Source organism: Chionomys nivalis, chromosome 12 (genome assembly GCF_950005125.1).
Source record: "Chionomys nivalis chromosome 12, mChiNiv1.1, whole genome shotgun sequence".
NCBI lineage: Eukaryota > Metazoa > Chordata > Mammalia > Rodentia > Cricetidae > Chionomys > Chionomys nivalis.
This window is the reverse complement of record NC_080097.1, coordinates 49,143,130-49,161,704: the sequence shown is the minus strand read 5'-3', so window position 1 is coordinate 49,161,704 and position 18,575 is coordinate 49,143,130. Positions and strand designations below refer to the sequence as shown.

General features: G+C 50.1%; 1 protein-coding gene across 1 annotated transcript; it reads left to right on the top strand.

Annotated features, from left to right (window-relative positions):
• The first annotated feature begins 4,177 nt into the window (after positions 1 to 4,177).
• Rp1l1 (RP1 like 1) lies at positions 4,178 to 15,068 on the top strand. Its single transcript, XM_057786874.1, has 3 exons — positions 4,178 to 4,795; positions 8,720 to 8,861; positions 10,198 to 15,068. Exons 1-3 carry the CDS (start codon positions 4,178 to 4,180, stop codon positions 15,066 to 15,068), a joined length of 5,631 nt encoding a protein of 1,876 aa, XP_057642857.1.
• Positions 15,069 to 18,575: the final 3,507 nt, after the last annotated feature.

The following is an 18,575-nucleotide window of genomic DNA, read 5'->3' as shown; positions in this document are numbered from 1 at the left end:
GGCTAGCTTACGCCATGCAATGCTTAGATCCCATGACCTACACCCCAGTCCATACCCACCAAAGGCTCTTGTTACTGAAGAGTCCATATTCGAGGACCATCTGAGTCCTCCATGTTCACAATCACTTGTAGCTTTCTCCCAGTCATTCATTCATTCACCAAGGATATCACAACACCTGCCATCTTGGCTGTCCACTAGGTTATGGGAACACAGAGACTAAAAGCTATACCCATTCATCATAGTGTATCTACTGAACACACGGGAGTGTACAGGCCTTGTAGGTAGGTGCCACGGCTTTTTAGTCTTTGCGTTCCTACAACCCAATATGCAGGCTAGAACAGCAGATGTTCAGTAAACTTTGGTGAATATGAGTGAGCAAACGGCCAGGTGACACCAGAGGCACTTCAAGAGGAAGGGCTCAAAAGACATGTCACACTTCTTCAAAGAAGGGGCTCTTCCTTGTTTTGACTCCCATCCCTGTGTCTACAAGTTCCGCTTGTTGGTGACTCCCACAGAACCAAGGGTTCACCTTCCTGGACTCTGTTGACAAAGCTAGAGACCGGTGCCACCTCTTCCTGTAATGTCTTCCATGGCGTCCCCTTTGCAGATCCCAGCCGGTCAGCCCTGTTGCTCCAGCTCCTTCTCCTGGGAGTGAGATGCCTTCTAAAGTGTGTGTGTGGGGGGCACACATGTGTGTCATGTGTGTGCCCATTAAAGTATGCTTGCATGGGCCCGAGGGTATGAATGGAACCCTGGGTCCATGTGTATGGATGGTGTGAGGGTGTGTGTGCTGATAGATGTGAGAGCGAAGGTATATGCAGTGACCTGCACAACGCTGTCACACTCCAGGGCATGGCATTCACTGGGAGAAGAGTCAGGAACCGCCAGCTCTGCCTTGCCACTTAGGATCGTGCGGTCTTGAAGTCTATTTGGTGATCAGAAATCCCAATTCAGAGAGCAGTTATAGCCTAAAGAATGCCAGAACCCTGGGGCTGTCTGGTCCTTGGCTTGTGGTGCTGCACTTCTGCCTGGAGCCTGGGGGAGCCAAGGAGGTCTTTGCCTTAGATTTCCGGCTTTCCTTGGGTGTTCTGCTAAACTATTGTCCCATTGGACCCCTGTGCACAAGCAGAGTTGCAGAGGTAGAAGCTCTATCTGCTGGGGGTGCTAGAGGACATGGTGGTATCTACCAGACAATACCAATGCTTGAGACATGATGATACTGTGGGACATGGTGATACGGAGGAACACAGTGGTGCTGGAGACATGATGATATCAATCAGGGACACGATTATGCTAAAGTTTACAGAGACATTGTGGGACACAGTGATGCTGGAGAATATGCCGACTGGAGGATATGATAATATTTGGGATAAAGTGAATCTGTGGGGCACAGTGACATTGTGGGGCATGATAGACATGATGATTCCAGTAGACAGGGTGATTCCAGGGACATGCTGATGTGGGAGACACGATGATGCCTGTATCCACGGTGGTGCTGAGGGCAGTATGGTGCTCCCTTCCTCTCTGGGTTCCTCAGCAAAGGCCGTCCTTGTTAATGAGCATGAGGAGAGACAGACAGCCCCCATGGGCAGGCACTGGGAAGCAACTGTTCTTAGAGCTGTAGTAACATAGGCTGGAGGCCTAAGGGGAGCAGCTTGCAGGGATTAGCTGGCAGGAGGAGGTCTCGGGAGCTAATTATACATCTGTCCAGAGATGAGAGGATTACCAGGGTCCTTTGTGCCCTATGCTTTTGAAAATGAGAGGAGGGTGCTCTTCTGTCCAGTAGGGGCTACATGTAGAGCGGTGCCAGGGAGAAGGGAGTTGTGGCCCTGGTAGCCTCCTGTACGCACATTAGGGATGTTCATTGTGGCTCTGAGCATTCCTGAGTCCCGAAAATCCTCCTCTAACCCTATCAGCTCAGATCCAACCCCAGCAGGAAGCTCTACGAGGGTCAGGATTATCAGTGAATCTTTATTTCTCAGACACCAGGCTGGGGGCCTCCAAGAGCATGAGTTCTGCTTCCAGGTGGAGTAAGCTGGTAAAGGCATGACCTGGAGGGTGGGAGCTGCGGGGGATGCCACGCTAGCAATGGGGGTTGGAGAGGTCTCAACAGAGAGGACAGCCACAGTGGGGTGCAGAAGGCCAGGGCCAGCTCACAGGAGAACCTTAGAGTCCTTCTGTGAGAAGAGGCCAGGCTCACAGAGGTGACAGGGGATACATGGGGGAAGCCTTTGAATAGAAGTGAAGATGTTTTGTGGTTCATTTACACAATGGAGTACTATACAGCAGAAAAAATAAAGACATTTTGAAATTTGCAGGAAAATGGATAGAGCTAGAAAACATTATTTTGAGTGAAATAACCCAGACACAGAAAGACAATTATCACATGTAATCACTCATAGGTGTTTTTAAAACATAAAGCAAAAAAAAAAAAAAACCTACAAACCACAATTCCCGAGAACTTAGACAACAATGAGGACACTAAGAGAGACTTATATAGATCTAATCTACATGGGAAGTAGAAAAAGTCAAAATCTCCTGAGTAAATTGGGAGCATGGGGACCTTGGGGGGGGGGCTAAAGGGGGGAGGGGGAGGGGAGAGGCAGGGAGGGGAGCAGAGAAAAATGTAGAGCTCAATAAAAATCAATAAAAAAAAAAGAAAAAAAAGAAGTGAAGTTTTTTTCTACAGATCTGGGGAGCCAGGAAGATTTGGGGACACAAGAAGAAGCTGGGTTTTAGAGCAACCTGGCTGCCATGGGCAGAGAAAAAGTGGTGACAGAAGAGGCAGAAAAAAGGGGTTTGTAGGTGTCCTGTGGGAGGCACCAGGGCGGCACACCACAGGGTAGTGGGAGTGGACAGTGGGGACAGGTCTGTGCCTTAATCTCTCTGTTGGTGCCAGCAAGCTGATAACCACCCATAGGAAAGACTTAGGGGGACCTCAGAAATAGTTTTAGAAAGTTGTATTTTTAAAACATTTCATCTATTTCTGTATGGGAGGGGTGCATGTGTGTGCACGTACATGTGTGTGTGTGTGTGTGTCTGTGTGTCTATGTGTGTATGTACACACACTCATGGAGGTCCTTGAATAACTTATGGGAGTTGGTTCTCTCCTTCCACCATGTGTGCCCCAGAGATAGAACTCAGGTCAGCCGGCCGGGCAACATGTGGCTTTACACACTGAGCCATCTTGCTAGCCCCATAACTTATTTTTAATGTCAGTGCAAACAACAGTCTAGTGAAAAAGACACAGGATGTGAAGTGGTGAAGTAGGTTATATAGACAAAGGTTTCGAGTCTCCTTGTCTCTAGAGTGGTTGGTACCAGGGCTTATACCCCAGTCCTCCACCGAACAGCTGGAGGAATGGAGTCAAGAGAGATAGGGATCTCCAGGACTCATGGAGAGACTGCAGAAGAGGGAAGCATGCTGCCCAGAGCTCTGGACTCCGTGTCTAGCATTCTACCTGTGAGTGTTGCTATTTGTTCTGTCTACCTATATTTTTAGAAGACATGAGGCCATTCAGGGCTCTCCCACCGTATTTAGCAGTTGGCTGGCTCGCAGAGGCGCTTAGAAGGCATGTGGATGTGTGGCAAGGGGAGGGTGTGTGGGTACCCGGTTTGAGCATGCCTAGAAGGCTGGAGAGATGGCTCAGTGGTTAAGAGCACTGCCTGCTCTTCCAAAGGTCCTGAGTTCAATTCCCAACAACCACACAGTGGCTCACAACTATCTGTAATGAGATTGAGATCTGGTGCCCTCTTGAGGAAGAAACCTGGTCAGTCATCCTTATCAACTTAGACCATGAAACCCAATATGGACAGGTTCAATAGAACCAACATATACAGGCTGCCCATGTATGCTTCAGCATTGCCAGGGCATACATTTCATTCATTCACTATAACTACTACCCAGACTAAGCTGAATCTACAAATGGGACTAAGTCATTGTCCTTCTGGGTAGCAAGTAGGGGACATAGAGGTTGGCACAAATCAATCCAATGCTAACACTTTGCTTTTTAGCATAGATGAATCAAGCTGTCTCTACACAGCTGGATGAACCTAATTTGGGGTGTCAGGGATTAAGCACCTCCATAAAGAAGGGTAGAGAGTAGATTGTCCTAATTTATGACTTGCCCTCTGAACTTCCGTTCCTTTTCTGTTATAGCTGTCTGGGCCTCCATATCATGAACAGCACCCCAGGAGATATGAGAGATGCTCCTGCCCCAAGCCACCGGCAGTGTCTCCTGCCCTCTGTGGCTCACACTCCCTCTGTCACCGAGGTGACACCAGCTAAGAAGATAACCTTCCTCAAGCGGGGAGATTCCCGATTTGCTGGGGTCCGCCTGGCTGTTCACCAGCGCACTTTCAAGACCTTCAGCGCGCTCATGGACGAGCTGTCTCAGCGCATGCCTCTGTCCTTCGGTGTGCGCTCTGTCACCACACCCCGGGGCCTACATGGCCTCAGTGCCCTGGAGCAGCTGCAAGATGGCGGCTGCTACCTCTGCTCTGATAAGAAGCCCCTGAAAACTCCCAGAGAGCCAGGCCAGCTGCAAAGGAAAAGTCCCTCTGCTGGGCAGTCACAGGGTTTTGAAGGTGGGCATGAAGCTCCAGAAATAGCCTCTTCCTTGAAGGGTCCCGTGGCCCCGAGGAGGCTGACACTGGTGAAGAATGGGAATCCTAGATGCCAGCAGACAGTGGTTGTCAGTCACAGGAACACCAGCAACCTGAAGGCCTTCCTCAGCAAAGCCTCCGAGCTGCTGCGCTTCCCTGTGAAGCAGGTGTACACAGCCAGTGGGAAGAAGGTAAGATATCCTTGATTGCCCACTGCTAACTAAAGGTGTAGAATGTGGAGACATTGAGTCAAATCCGTTAACCAAGCAACAATCATCAGGCCTGGGGGAATAGCTTGTCAGGCCAGCATGAGGACCTGAGTCAGAAACACACACACACACACACACACGGACACACACGGACACACATGGACACACAGACACAGACACGGACGCAGACAGGACACCTTACTCAAAGCTCCCATTAGTAAGCACTTAGTATGTAACAGGCTCCGAGCATTGCACACACTCCTCATTTGTTATACAATCCTCTCAACAGTGTATTTCCATGTGAGTTTAGGGCAGGAAACAGATCACTCGGGGTCCCTTAGGCATTGAGAAATGTAATGCAGGGTATTGGGGGGCAGGTCTGGAAAGCTGGAGTATGGAACCAGGGTTGGGGTGACAGAGATGGCTCACGACATACTGCAGGTCCTCGAGCCTTTGCTGGAAGCACCGTGAATGTTGAGTTCAAGTACTCATTGGTGGCGCTGACAGCCAAGCTTGGGAAGCAGTGTTCAGCAAGAGCAGCTGCATCTCAATGCCTAGGACTACTGGAGGGATGAGTCTGCCATGGCCACCTCGGCTGCCATCGTCTCCTGATTCACAGCCACATACACACACGCACACAGCAACCTCAGTCAGAAGCCGGATGAGGTGCTATCTACCGAACAGCTTTCTTCTCAGTCTTGATCAAAGGCACCCAGTGGAGGGAGAATCCAACCTGCACTCAATCCTGACTACAAAGCCTAGGAAGTGCAGCTGGTACCTTTCTAGGTCTTGCAGAAGATGAATCTCTGACAAAGGCGGGCATTTTGGGGAAACAGAGCTAGGCTGATCTAGTTCCATCTCCCCACCACCCAGTCCTGTATCTGCTTAGCCCTGGGGCCTCCCTCCCATAGTCAGAATTGTATTTACTAACCAGGTGTGGTGGTGCATGCCTAGAATTGCAGCACTGGGGAAATAGAGGCGAGAGCTTTGCACACTGGAGACTAGCCTGACCTATACAGAGAGTCTAGGGCAGTCTCAAGAAACAAAACAAAAGCATATTTGCTTTCTGCCCCAAGCCACATCATCTCTGTGCTGTCTGTCTTCTAGTTGGTTACAAGCCCACTTTGCTATCCTCTCTCAAAATCTATCCAAAGTCAGTGGCCCCCAGAATTCCTTGCATAAAGTAGTATAAGAAATCAAGAGGAAAAGCCAGGAATTTGGTTATCGTACATCTCTCAGAGAGCGATGAAGAAAGCCAGGCAATCTCCCACAAGGCTGTTGTTAGCGTTCACATGGTCCCTTCTACTCTTTTCTAGTGTTTCTTCCACCTTCTGTTGGCCCTTCTGCTGAGGGTGGTTATGCATCCGATGGAGTGACTGAACCATGATGCTAGCAGGAAGAGTCCTCTGAGGCCCTTCTTATATAGCGCTGCTGGGGTCTTTTGTTACCTTGTCCTGCTGTACGTGGCAGTCACATAAGGCTCCCAACAAGGGCGTCCCCATTGTGAACAGCAACCAGACATCCCCTTGGTAATCAGAACCCGTTAACCATCCTACACAGGAACCCTTCTGCTGCCTGTTGGTTCATTAGCTTGGGGTGCCCCATGACTGTCTTAACTTCTAGTTTCATGGAACTTTCTCCCCTGGGTCCTGAGTCTACTAAACCAGCAAAGCTCAAAGCTGATAGGAAGAGAAGTAACATATACATCTGGGCCACAAGTATACCAATGCCAAGGTGTGGTGACACATGCCTGTGATCTCAGCACTTAGGAGATGGAAGCAAGGGTTGGGAAGCAATCTGGGCAACACAGAATTCTAGGGTGGTCTCAAGAAACAAAACAAAAGCAAAAGCATCACATTTACTTTCTGCCCCAAGCCACATCATCTCCACGCTGTCTTCTAGTGAGAATGAGAGTCACTCTCATCCCCGGGTGTCTGTGGCCCACAGAAAAGCAAAGCAGTTCATATCACTTGCCTTGGAAATGCATATCACATCCTATAGTAGCACAGCTCAACCTCATAAAGGGGAGCCTCCCAGCTGGTTCCCACTTAGAATCTTCCATAGAATAGTCACCCCACTACTCCATGTTATAGGGGTGATGGGGCGTATGTCTACAAAGTGAATTCTTATTGCTTTTGTTTTGAGATAGGGTCTCACTATGTGTCCCTGGCTTCCCTGAAACTCTCTATGTATTTCAGGCTGGCCTAGAACTCACAGAAATCCACCTGTCTCTGCCTCTCAAGCACTACAATTAAAGGTATACAAGCACTATACGCAGATACACAGTAAATTCTACTGGCGTTAGCCCACTGCCTCCTATCCATTGCCAGCCCTTTTCCTGGCTTGTACTGGCGTTAAGTGGGCATTCTGTAAGCCCACGATGGAGATGCTAAAAAAGAATGGACGAGGACCATCTTTAACCAAAACAAAGGTCTGTTCCATTCCAGTGAATACGAACTGCCCCCAACAGAGGTGTCCTCGTTAGGTACCAGCAGGGGTGTCAGAGGGGCTTGGTTTGATTAACTTCCCACCAGGCGTCTGGCTTCCACTGAGCAGGCCAATCTGTCCATGAAATAATCAACTTTTGGTGACCACTTACCATTGACAAGAATGTCCTCACCCACCAGCCAGTCATGGACAGCCTTTGGGAGCTGCTTCTCTAGATTTCCTTGCCGCCAGCCCTCCAGTCTTGGTCCTTCTGAGTCCTTGACTCTCAGATGGAATTCCTAGCCATTGTTCCTTCTGTGAACCAAATCCAGCGATTCCCTGTACAGCCTTCTCACATCCTAAATGGCTCCTGAGTGGGTCTGAAATCCAAGAGTCCCTGGTACTCCACTGCCTCCTCAGCACTGGAAGCTACAGTTGTGAGACGAAATAGCAGTCTACCCAAAGAAGAAATGTACCTTGAATTTGAAAAGCACAGTGGGCCTTCCTAATGAACTGGGCTGGATGGCAGAGTACACACAACTGTGTGTGATTGGGAGGAGGGGATATGATATGTGTCCCTTGGATGGTTACTAAGGAGCATGATTGCTGACTCATGTGTGTGTGTTTGCAAGAAACTGTCTTCCAGATTGGCTAGATCACTTTTCCTTCCCACGGGCCATGAGTGACAGGTCCTGATGTCCCACCTCCTCATGTTTGATATTGTTCATGTTCTGGGGTTTGATTATTCTAATAGTTCCATGGGGTGTTGACTCTTTGTTACCGAGCACGCCCTTCTAATTTGAAATTATGGAAAAGAGCACACTGCATATTTTAAAAGCCCCTGATACGGCACACTACCATTCATGCAGTAACACAGGCCTTCAGGTATACAGGGCCTCAGGGGCCAGGAAACTACTTTAAGAGTGAAGTTCTATTTATTGGCGTAATATGCCCTGCTCATCTCTGAGCCAGGATTTTGTAGAAGCATGTCTAAGGGAAGGACAGAATTTGAGAATAGTCAGGCTCTCTTGGAAATCAGGGCTTCGCCCTCATTGACCCACTCAAGCAAATGCATCTGGCTTGAATTATACAGAAAGTTATCAAATACTCGAGAGGACTCTACTTGGGGACATGATAGGCTGAGAATCAGATCTCCGTATGGAAGCACTGAATATTTTGCTACAAGCACTTTATAAAATGTATTCTGGGTGGTTGATGTATGCTCCAGGAAGCAGCTTAGAGCTCTTGACCTCCTGTCTATCCAGAGTAAACTGTGGTCACAGGCTCTCAGCTGGTGGAGACAGAGAAAGAGATTCTGCAGCAGTGGGCTCTCAGACCCTGGCTAGTGAGATGTGGGAACCCAGAATGGTATATGCAATGGTTAGGAGAGGCTGAGGAGATGAGCTCTTCCTTCCTGGGCCTTCCAGAGCAGAGGGTCTCTGCAGGCCAGGCTCCTAACCCCATGCTCACCTCCTCCAGGTGGACTCTCTGCAGACACTCCTGGATGGTCCCTCCCTGCTGGTGTGTGCTGGGAATGAGGCCTTCAGACATCTGGAGATGGAAAATGATGGAAGGCACAGGACCAGAACCTTATCTGGTGTGACTGCAAGGAGTGGACGGGGTGAGTTGATTCCGGGCCTTCCTGGCTCTTTCACACAGGACAGTGACCCCACAGGCTTGGTTGTTAGCACCTCCAGATCCATGGAAAAGGTGCTTTGGCCAGGTTCGTAGGTCTTCCAGCCACTTTGGGTCTCTCTTGCTTCTTCTTTCTTATATCAGCCTTAGAGCAGAGCACGGCTGAAGACATCTGAGATCACTGTAGATTTTGACACAGAAATTTGAACTCAAGGTTTCTAGGGTCTAAAGGAACCATTAAGATTCCCAGTGGACATCACTATAGAGGTGCTGAGCCCTATGAGTTAAGGGAGCATTAAGTCCTTCAGTGTCACACCTGTCTTAAGCAGCAGTGGTGTCTACAACAGGTTACAACGGTTAAAACACACCACAACCATGGCCCATGCATTCAGACATATAGATGCATAAAAAAAAAAAAAAAGCTCACAGAGGGCCAGGGATCAGTAATCATGTTAAAACATATATTATTTCAAGGGCACCACAGTTCATAAATGCAGAATAAAATTACAGCAAAACTGCCGGACTGATAATAGAGTTTGGTGAATAAACAAAGGGCTGGCCTTCATGGGACTCCATTAAGAACATGACCAACACCAATGTCTGAGACACAAAGACAATGTCTAGGCACAAGCTAAAAGAGCCACCAGGCTTGCTTGATGCTTTCTCATGTCCAGAAATGTTTGTGAGGCCTGTCCTGCTGGACATAGATGCATCCTACCAAGTGTAGCTTGGGGGATAAAACAAGACATTCTCAGGACGCCATTTTTCCCTAGGGCACTTTCTATCACCCGGGCCCCTCCTCTTTTTTTTCTACCTGTGGGGTGGGTTAGACTATCATAAACTGATGTAGTGTGTTTAGACCTCTCCTAGAAATCTTTTTTCATCCCAAGAGCCTGGTCATTGTAAAGGGAGATGGGTTACCATGATAACAGTTTATAGTTTATGATCAGATCATGGGCAGCAGCCCAATGCCAGGTCAATGAATCTCCACAGTGTGTTTCCATCTCCAACACATAATATCTCCAGACCCTGATGGTGTGGTGCCCATTCAGCAAGCACTAATATGCAGTGAATGTTCTGTGCACGATGCTTTCTGTGCAAAGATTCAATTGGTTGCATATAACGAAGCAATACTAATGAGTTGCAGATCCAGCAATGGCAGGTAGCTGGTGGATTTTGGTTGGATTCACACTCAGTTCTTTCTTGGTACTCTGAGGCACCCACAGGTCCTTCTGGAATGGCTCTGTTCTTGTCTTTCTGCTGTTGCTTTCTCCAGTAACTCAATGCCTTGTTCTCTTTTCTCTTGCTCCACTGCACAACAGGTTGCTGGGGACCAAACGCCAAGCAGAGCGTGATGCACTCAAGGGCCAGGTCTGGCAGCAAGCTGCAGCAGTTTTCCTTGATGTCAGAGAGATCTGGCCCCAGTGGCCATCCGGCATCTGGTCATCAAACCTGGGCAGGGCCTGCTTTGGACAAGAACCCTCGGGACACACCTTGCCCACCGGGCTCCTTGGTGGCTGCTGATGACGTAGAGAAGAAGGTCTGCATGAATGAAGATGGCAGCCTGTCTGTGGAGATGAAAGTCCGCTTCCAAATTCTGGGCGAGGATACCCTGCGGTGGTCGCAGAGGGTAGGGCATGCCAATGTCTTCGCCCCAGCCAGTGGGGAGGGCCAGGTCCTGAGGGAGGCTGATCCCTTCTGCTGCAAACAGGAGGGCCACCCTTGGGGGTTCTTGACTCATGGGACCCAGGGCTTGGAGCCCTGTGATGGAAGATACCAGGGAGCTTTTGATATGGACCAACAATCACAGCCCAACTATGATATTTGGAGGAACCCTCTGACCACCCCTGGGGGTACAGGTCCAACTCGGAGGAGGAGGTGGGGCCTGTCTAAGCTCTCCGGATGCAGAAGCCACTGGAACCAGGGGGCCAATGATAAGAAAGGAGTTAGCAACAATAGCCCAGTTTCAGGTCCCAGGCACCCTAGAAGTGTCCAACCAGGCTCCTCCTGTCCCTGGACATCAGAAGGTGAGACAGACAGTGACACCTTGCATCCAGCCTCCTCAACTTCTTCCCTAAGTGGGGCTGAGCTAGAAGCTGGTAAGGACCGCTGTCTAGAGGACACAGCATCCTGTGGCTTGGGATCTGAGACCCAAGGTATAGAAAAAGCCCTTTCTGATACATCAGTCAGTGCTGAGTCTCATGAGATGTCTAGGGAGTGTCGTGAGCAGCACCACAGAGGCTCAGGCCAGGTGAGGGTCACGGTTTCCCAGGGGCAAGCCACCCAAGGTGACAGGCCCTGTGTTTCCACCCAGAGTCCCTCATCTTTGAGCCACATGCACCTTCAGACAGAGAAGTATACACAGGGCACCAGGTACCAGGAGGTCCGAGGTGAGCCTGAGTTGAGGCTGCCCCTGGCTCCAGGCCATTCTGCCTCTCAGGACACACAGAGACACACTCTCCCAGCTCCTGGCGGTGCCCCAGCCCAACAGAGGCAGAAAAAGCAGAAGAGGCCAGCTGGTATTGTGTGCTTACCTGGTGCCTCTGTCCCTTACCAAGGGGCTCAGAAAGGCTATGCCAGGCAGTGTCACTGTTGCAGGGACACTCAATCCTCACCGGACACAGTCTTGCAAAAGCAAATGCCTGAGGAAGGAGAACAGGCCTACCCAGGAGGCCTAGCACCACGATTTTCTCCACACTTACCCAGTGCTGAGAATGAGGCCTCTGGGGATCTTAGATCGCCATTCTCCAGTTCTCTTGACTTTCAAAATCCACAGGCCACCAGCATAGCCACCATCCTACCCACGAGTGACTCAGACTGTGCTTCCAGCTTTTGCCATCCTAACACTCTCTCTGCAGAGCCAGCAGGGGACACCGAGTGCCCAGCTCATTCTCCAGCTTCCATACCTGTCCACAGCAGAGAGGTTGGTGGCCTGTGGGACAAGGCAGGGACCAACCCTGAGCCTTTCTCAGCCTCTGTTTTGCTGGACAAATGGCCTAAGGCAGAAGATCCAAGAACCCACCAAGATTGCTGCGGCTTACAGGTGGCAGCATCCCCTGTCCTCACAGGCACCAGTAGTCAAACACAGGCCCCCATCTCTGAGGCCTACTGGGGGGCTCAAAGCTTCTGCCCAACTCCTCCCCAGGAGCAAACATGTTCCAGAAAGGATCCTACAAGCTGCAATAGCCCCAGCAGTGACCACGGTCAAGCTGATGGTCAAGCAGAGTCCAGAAAGACTCTGCTGGGGAAGTCCCCTGGTATCAAGGGAAGTCTTGAGGAACAGGAAGGGGATGGCAGTGTGACACCCAGTGCTCTACCCTACACCTCTCCCGATGCTGTGGTCCGTGAGTGGCTAGGCAACATCCCAGAAAAGCCGGCACTCATGACATGTGATATGGAAGGCGAGGCCACAAAGGTGCCCAGTGATGGTCCAGAAAGTGCTGAGGAGGACCTTGGCGATGACTGTTCTCCGAAAGTCTTGAGGGAACTGGCTCAGGCCAGACAGCAACCCCCAGAAGGGGCCACCGATGAGCAGCCAGAAACAGCAGGGGACCTCCCTGGGACTGGGTCTGTGTGCTGCAAACCAGGAGGTGATCCATGCCACGATGCAGCATCAGGTGGAGGAGTCGAGGCCCCTGCAGAAGCTGGAATAGAAAGGACTGCTGTGGACCATGGTGTGAGCCCATGTGCACTCCCCAGCAGGGTCTCAGCCTCCACACAGATCATGAAGGCCCTGCTGGGCTCCAAGCCAGGCCGGCCCAGCAGTCTCCCAGAGGTCTCTAGCACAGTAGCTCAGAGGCTCAGCTATTCTGCTGGGACCCTCATTGCCTGCCTGGCCAGGCTCCATTTCTTTGATGAGGATCTTGGTTCTCCGAATGACAATGTGAAGCTTGAAGAGTCCCCCAAGTACAAGGAGATTCTGAGCATCTCCAAGGCCTTGTGGCCTGCGAGTGTGCTTGGGCAAGGCCAGCTGGACATGGACAGTGGCCTCAGAACGCTCACTTCCCACCAGGCTCTGCTGGGGACCGAGGACTTCACCCCCACCTCCTCCTCTGGTGTTGATGTCAGCAGTGGCTCAGGAGGCTCGGGCGAGGGCAGCGTGCCCTGTGCCACGGCTCCAGACAGGGCAGATTTACCCTTGAAAATCCCCTCACCAAGACCCGATTCCAGGAACCAGCAGTACCCAGAGGTACCCAGTCATTCCACTGCCTCACCTGACCCCCAGGTGTGGGCTTGCCCCACCAGTGGGGAGGAGTCAAGTAAAAGTGGCAGGGAGCATCCGTGGGACAAGGCTCCAGAACAATCAGTGGAAAGCACAGTGCTGGAAGAGGAGGCACAATTCCAAGAGACAGAAGGGAGGGTAAGAGAGAGGCTGCAGGAAGATGGCGCCCAAGGGAAAGAGCTTCCAGAAGAAAGGGCTGGAGTCTGCAGTCGGGAAATGCTCCAAGCTGGCTCTCGGGATGGAGAGCGCTCACCAGAAGACACCAGAGCGTCAAAGGATGAAGAAGGAAGAGATGCTACCTCTGGAGCATTGTGGCCCCTAGATGGAAGAGAGGAACCCACAGAGACCCCCCACAGCTTCAGTGAGAGCAACTCAAATGTTAGTGTGAGTCAAAGTGTTCGTGTATTAGAGATGGGGTTGGAAGAGATGTCTGGAGTGGCTGTAATGGACTGCAAGCAAGCCTGTGTCAAGGCCAGCTCAGGGACCAGGAAGACGAACACACCCACAGCCCACAGGGAATCTCTGGACCCTGACCCAATCTGGGTGTCCAAGCTGCTGAAAAAGATAGAGAAAGACTTCATGGCTCACCTGGCTGGTGCCACAGCAGAACTCCGAGCCCGATGGAACCTTCCTGATGACAGCCTGCTGGACCAGATGGTGACTGAGCTGGAGCAGGATGTGGGCCGACGAATTCAAGCAAGCACTGTCAGGGAAGTGAGGAAGATCCGGAGCCGGGTAGGGAGGATGGTCCCGGAACCACCCAGAGAAGCCCTCAGAGGCCAGACATCTCTGCAAACAGAGCTGCGCAGGCGCCGTCTTCAGGGTCTGCGTAATTTCTCAGCCTTGCCTGGCCAGGGCACCCTCTCCCTCAGCCTGGACAATGGGCCCATTCTCAGTACAGCCTTAGGGACCAGCCCAGGTGTGGGGGTCATGAGGGATGAGTTCTGTCCCTGTGAAGTCTGCCTGAAGAAGAAGATGACCCCTCGTTTCTCAAAGGATGTCACAGCAGCCTCCAGCGCACCGGTCAGAAAGGCCTTTGACCTACAGCAGATTCTACAGAACAAGAAAGGAGGTAGGAATGGAGAGGCCATGGAGCTGACCCCTCAGAAGACAGGGATGGCTGTGCCTCAGGAGGAGCCTAGGTCTGTCCAGGGAACTGGTGGGAAGCAGGAGCTGTGGTTGACTGCAGGTCCTGGGGTAGATGAAGGAGGGGAGGGAGAAGGGAGGCCGAGGATGAGAGAAGAGAAGGACCCTGAGTTCTTCAATGTAGAAGGAGCTGGTTGCCATGAGACAGAAGAAGATGCAGCTGTTGCGAGAGAAAGGGAACTCCACGTCAGTGTTGCACGAGAAAGTCGACCGTTAGAGGAGGGTGGGACCAAGAAGGGAGAATCCCCGTACCAGAGCTTTACGGATAGAGAGGCTTTGGAGGCTTCAGGAAGACAGAGTGATGGTGGCCACTCTGTGGATACTCAGGACACTTCCAGAGAGAGACAGCCAGAGGTAGAAGGAGGAAGTCAAGATGAAAAGGAGAATCGTACTTTGGTTAGTTCCGGAGAGGGCCAGAGGAGGGTGGTTTCTGAAAACAACAGCCTAGACCAAGAGGGGGGGCTCCACAAGTGTCACAGAAAGCCAGGCCCCCAGTGCCACCGTGCGGCACTTTGCTCCCGGGCATCATCTTTGGGCAGCTGCTCACAGGTACCTCAGAAGAGCTCAGAAGAAGACCTTTCAAGGGGAGAACTCAAGAGCACCAAAGACAAGCACAGTCGGGTCTCACATGCAGAGAGAAAAGTCACCATGATGTGCCCAGAAAGTTCTTCTGAACAAGAAGTCCCCTCCAGCCCAAGACCTCCAAAGCAGGGGGAAGGAGAAGAAGTCTGTCACGTGGAAGATGAAGGGACAGCTGGAAGTTTGGTTTGTAGTCAACTTGGGGGTAGGTCAGATGGCTTTGGCCAGGACGATTTAGATTTCTAGACATCTAACGATAAGATAGTGACCAGTCTGAGAGATGCCTGCATGTATATATTAAATACATACCCGAGAGAGTCTCAAGCTGCTGGAGATGTACAAGGAACATGGACAAAGACAAGGAGCTGCGACCCACCCTGGAGCTGCAGGCCTAGCTTCCCAGCTACTCAGGAGGCTAAGGAGGGGGCATAGAAAGTTCAAACCCCGCCTGGGCTACAGAGCAAGTTCAAAAGTCAGCTTGGGCAACTTAGTGAGACATTGCTTCAGGGCCTGGGACTATAACCCGGTGGCAGAGGGCTTGCCTAGCCTAGTTGTGGCTTTAGGTTCAACCTTGACAGTGACGGCAATGGAAAGGACTTGCCAAGGATAAGCCACACCGTGCTGTCCCTGGGAGCCAAACTTCAAGGTCCCTACGCCCAGTGTGAATTGTTAGCTGTGAGCCTGACGTGTTATCAGACGTCAGCCAGTTCCTCTGTCCACACAGCCCAAGAGCATAGAAGGGTCTGGAGAAACGCCTGGGAGCTTCTGTTTGCATTGGCTTTTGTGAGGGAGTTGCTTTCTCTCCCCTTGGCTCCCCTGGGAACACTTACCTCTTTTGACTTGGAGGTACTTTTTTGCCGGTGTGGAATATATGTGGTGACTCGGCAGATGTGAAATACTTGGGAAAAACAGATATGTTCAGGGTCATGGAATAAAGCTTGTTCTCAGCCCCAATGTTCTAGGTTCTATCTGGCATAATGCCTACTGTTTGTAAAGGGGGAAGCAAAGAGCCAGAAGGAAAAGCGACCTCCCATCGACCAGGGGTCAGAGACAGCTTTGGCAAGGGAACCAGATGCACCGCTCGCCGTCCTTTTCTGTTCTCTGTATAATATTTGCACTGCTTTCTCAAACACTTAAATGTATAAGGACTTCCTCTAAATGAATAAGATAAATACTTTAAAAGTTTCAAATTCATATTTTAATTCCTGAACAATTTTTCTGGATGGTAATAGGAAAAAAGAAAAATGTTACCATTCCCTTATCATTGATCTCTTTCTCTCCCCACCCCTGCCCCCGTTATATTAATGACAGAGCACATGCCTAGCAAGCTCATGTAGATATGTAGAGTTAGAGGCTGACAATGGAAAGTCTTTTTTTTTTTTTTTTTGTGGCAGGGACTTGGAACTTGCTAGCTGACCAAAGTCCCCCAGAATCTGCCTGTATGTGCCTCCCTAACCCTGGGCTTGAAACACATGCAGCCACTGCTGGCTTTTTAGAGGATTCTGGAGATCCAAACCCAGGCTTGCACAGCCAGCATTACCTGCTGAGGTATCTCCCAAACCCATTCATTTAAAGATATCTCTCAGATGCTCTTGCCATGTAGCCTGGGCTGGCTTTGTGGCCCAGACCAGCCTCAAACTTCCGATTCTATTGCGTCTGCCTCTCCAGTACTGGGGCTACATTGAATTGCAGACTCACCTTAGTTTTCCATTTTTTTCTTTCTTTCTTTCTTTCTTTCTTTCTTTCTTTCTTTCTTTCTTTCTTTCTTTCTTCTTTCTTTCTTTCTTTTTTTTTCTTTTCTTAAAACTTTTTCCAAATTGAGTATAGCAGTGCAAGTTGGGAAATCCAGCATTCAGGAGGCTAAGGTAGGAAAAGCATCATGAATCTAGGATCTGCCCGGGTTTCACAGTGAGTCTGAGGCCATTCTGGGATACATAGCAAAACCCTGGCTCAAAAAAGCAAAACAAAATAAAAACTCCCAGCAGTGGTCCCCAGTATTCAGGACTGACCTTCAAAAACAGAGCTTGGTTGCTGGCTATATCGGCACGCTCAGGATCTCCTTTTCATGTGTTACCGTTCTAGATATAGTTGAGTACTTACAAAATTAAAACCCTGTCTGGGGTTTAGCAAAACCTGTTCCCTATAGATTATATAACTAAGCTCACTCATTTTTCTCCTGAGTTCCTAGCTCTTTTGAAAAAGAATTGATTCACATACGTCTTTTGCTGTTGGTTTTAAAAACATTCTGTCACTATCTAAATCTTTTAGTACATCCATTTATTTATTATTTTATAGGGGCACTTGAGTGCCACTGTGTGTGTGTGTGTGTGTGTGTAGGTCAGAGGGTTACTTTATGGATTTGCTTCTCTCCTTCTTCCATGTGGGCTTTGGAGCTCAAACTCAGGTCCTCAAGCTTGGTGACAGGTGTCTTTCCTTGCCGAGTCACCTCGCTGGCCCTGTTTATTATTTTTGATATTTAAAACATAAATTCCCTCTGTCCACATCCTTCTATAGCGGGCCTTTGTTGGCATTCTGTCTTAGTAGGGGACTCCTTAGTGGGAAACAAAAATTCTTGATCTCGTCCACTTCCCTGTTCTTAATCACGAGCCACATCCAGATTTGTCACTCATGGTATCACTGGCGGTAGCCATCTGATGCCAAGGGGAGGTGGGTCTGCATGTCCGTGGTCACGATTCCACGGGGGAAGATGATCTGTATAAAATCAGACATGTTCTAATATTTCTGTGAGATGTTCCTTAAGGTTTTTACAATAATTATGAAAGACACACACAGACACATACATTCACCTTTTTATGTATTTGGGGTCCAGTGCTCCTGAAAGCTGAACTGGTTCCCAACAGTCAATCAGCAGTTTGTTGATACTGACACCGGGTGGAAGGCCTGGATGACCACATTCTAGGAAACCACTTGTCCATCAGAGGGGAGAACTGGCCAGTCACCAGCAGTCCATCTCTCAGCAGACTGCGTGGTGGCCTAGATGCGACCAGGTGTCCGGATGTGGCAGCGTGCACAGTTGCCCATCTCTCATCACTACCTGCTGTCAGGAAGCATCCAGAATATACCTCATCTCCGATATGAGGTCTCCAGCCATCACCAAGAGGTGTCCCAATGCCTTCCCAATGCCAGCAGCAGCCAGCCTTACCCTCTGCTGACCTGAACCTCACCAAGAGCAGACAGGGACTGTCAAGATGGCTCAGTGGGTAAAGGTGCTCGCTACCAAGTCTGAGGTCCTGAGCTTGGTCCCCAGAACCCACATGGCAGAAGGAGAGAACTCGCTCTGACAAATTGTCCTCCGACTTTTACACCAATGCTGGTTGCATGTATGCCTCTTCTTTTGGGGGCAGCCTCTATTGGATTTCATAGTCTAAGTTGATGAGAATGCCTGACCAGGTCTCTTCCTCATGAGGGTATCAAATCTCATTACAGATGGTTGTGAGCCAGCATGTGGTTGCTGGGAATCGTACTCAGGACCTTTGGAAGAGCAGGCACAGTTCTTTACCACTGAGCCATCTCTCCAGCTCAGCAAAATAAAAATATAAAAATAAATAAAAACAGTAGAAAGGGCATGAGACCTAGGATTGGAGGACCTGGGGTCAAATCCAGTGCACAAATCTCAGTTTGCACACTACGAAATGGACTGACTAGTATTTCTCCCCCTGCCCACCCTCCCACCCCCGCACTCCGCATTGCTGTGGAAGCGAATGAGCAGATGCAAGCACTGTCCCCAAGGAC

What these genes read in the sequence shown, in the direction of transcription:
- Rp1l1 (XM_057786874.1), top strand. Translation starts at nt 4,178, where the DNA reads ATGAACAGCACCCCAGGAGATATGAGAGATGCTCCTGCCCCAAGCCAC. An exon ending in ACACAGCCAGTGGGAAGAAG is followed by an intron (nt 4,796 to 8,719) that starts GTAAGATATCCT and finishes CACCTCCTCCAG; the next exon opens with GTGGACTCTCTGCAGACACT. An exon ending in GACTGCAAGGAGTGGACGGG is followed by an intron (nt 8,862 to 10,197) that starts GTGAGTTGATTC and finishes ACTGCACAACAG; the next exon opens with GTTGCTGGGGACCAAACGCC.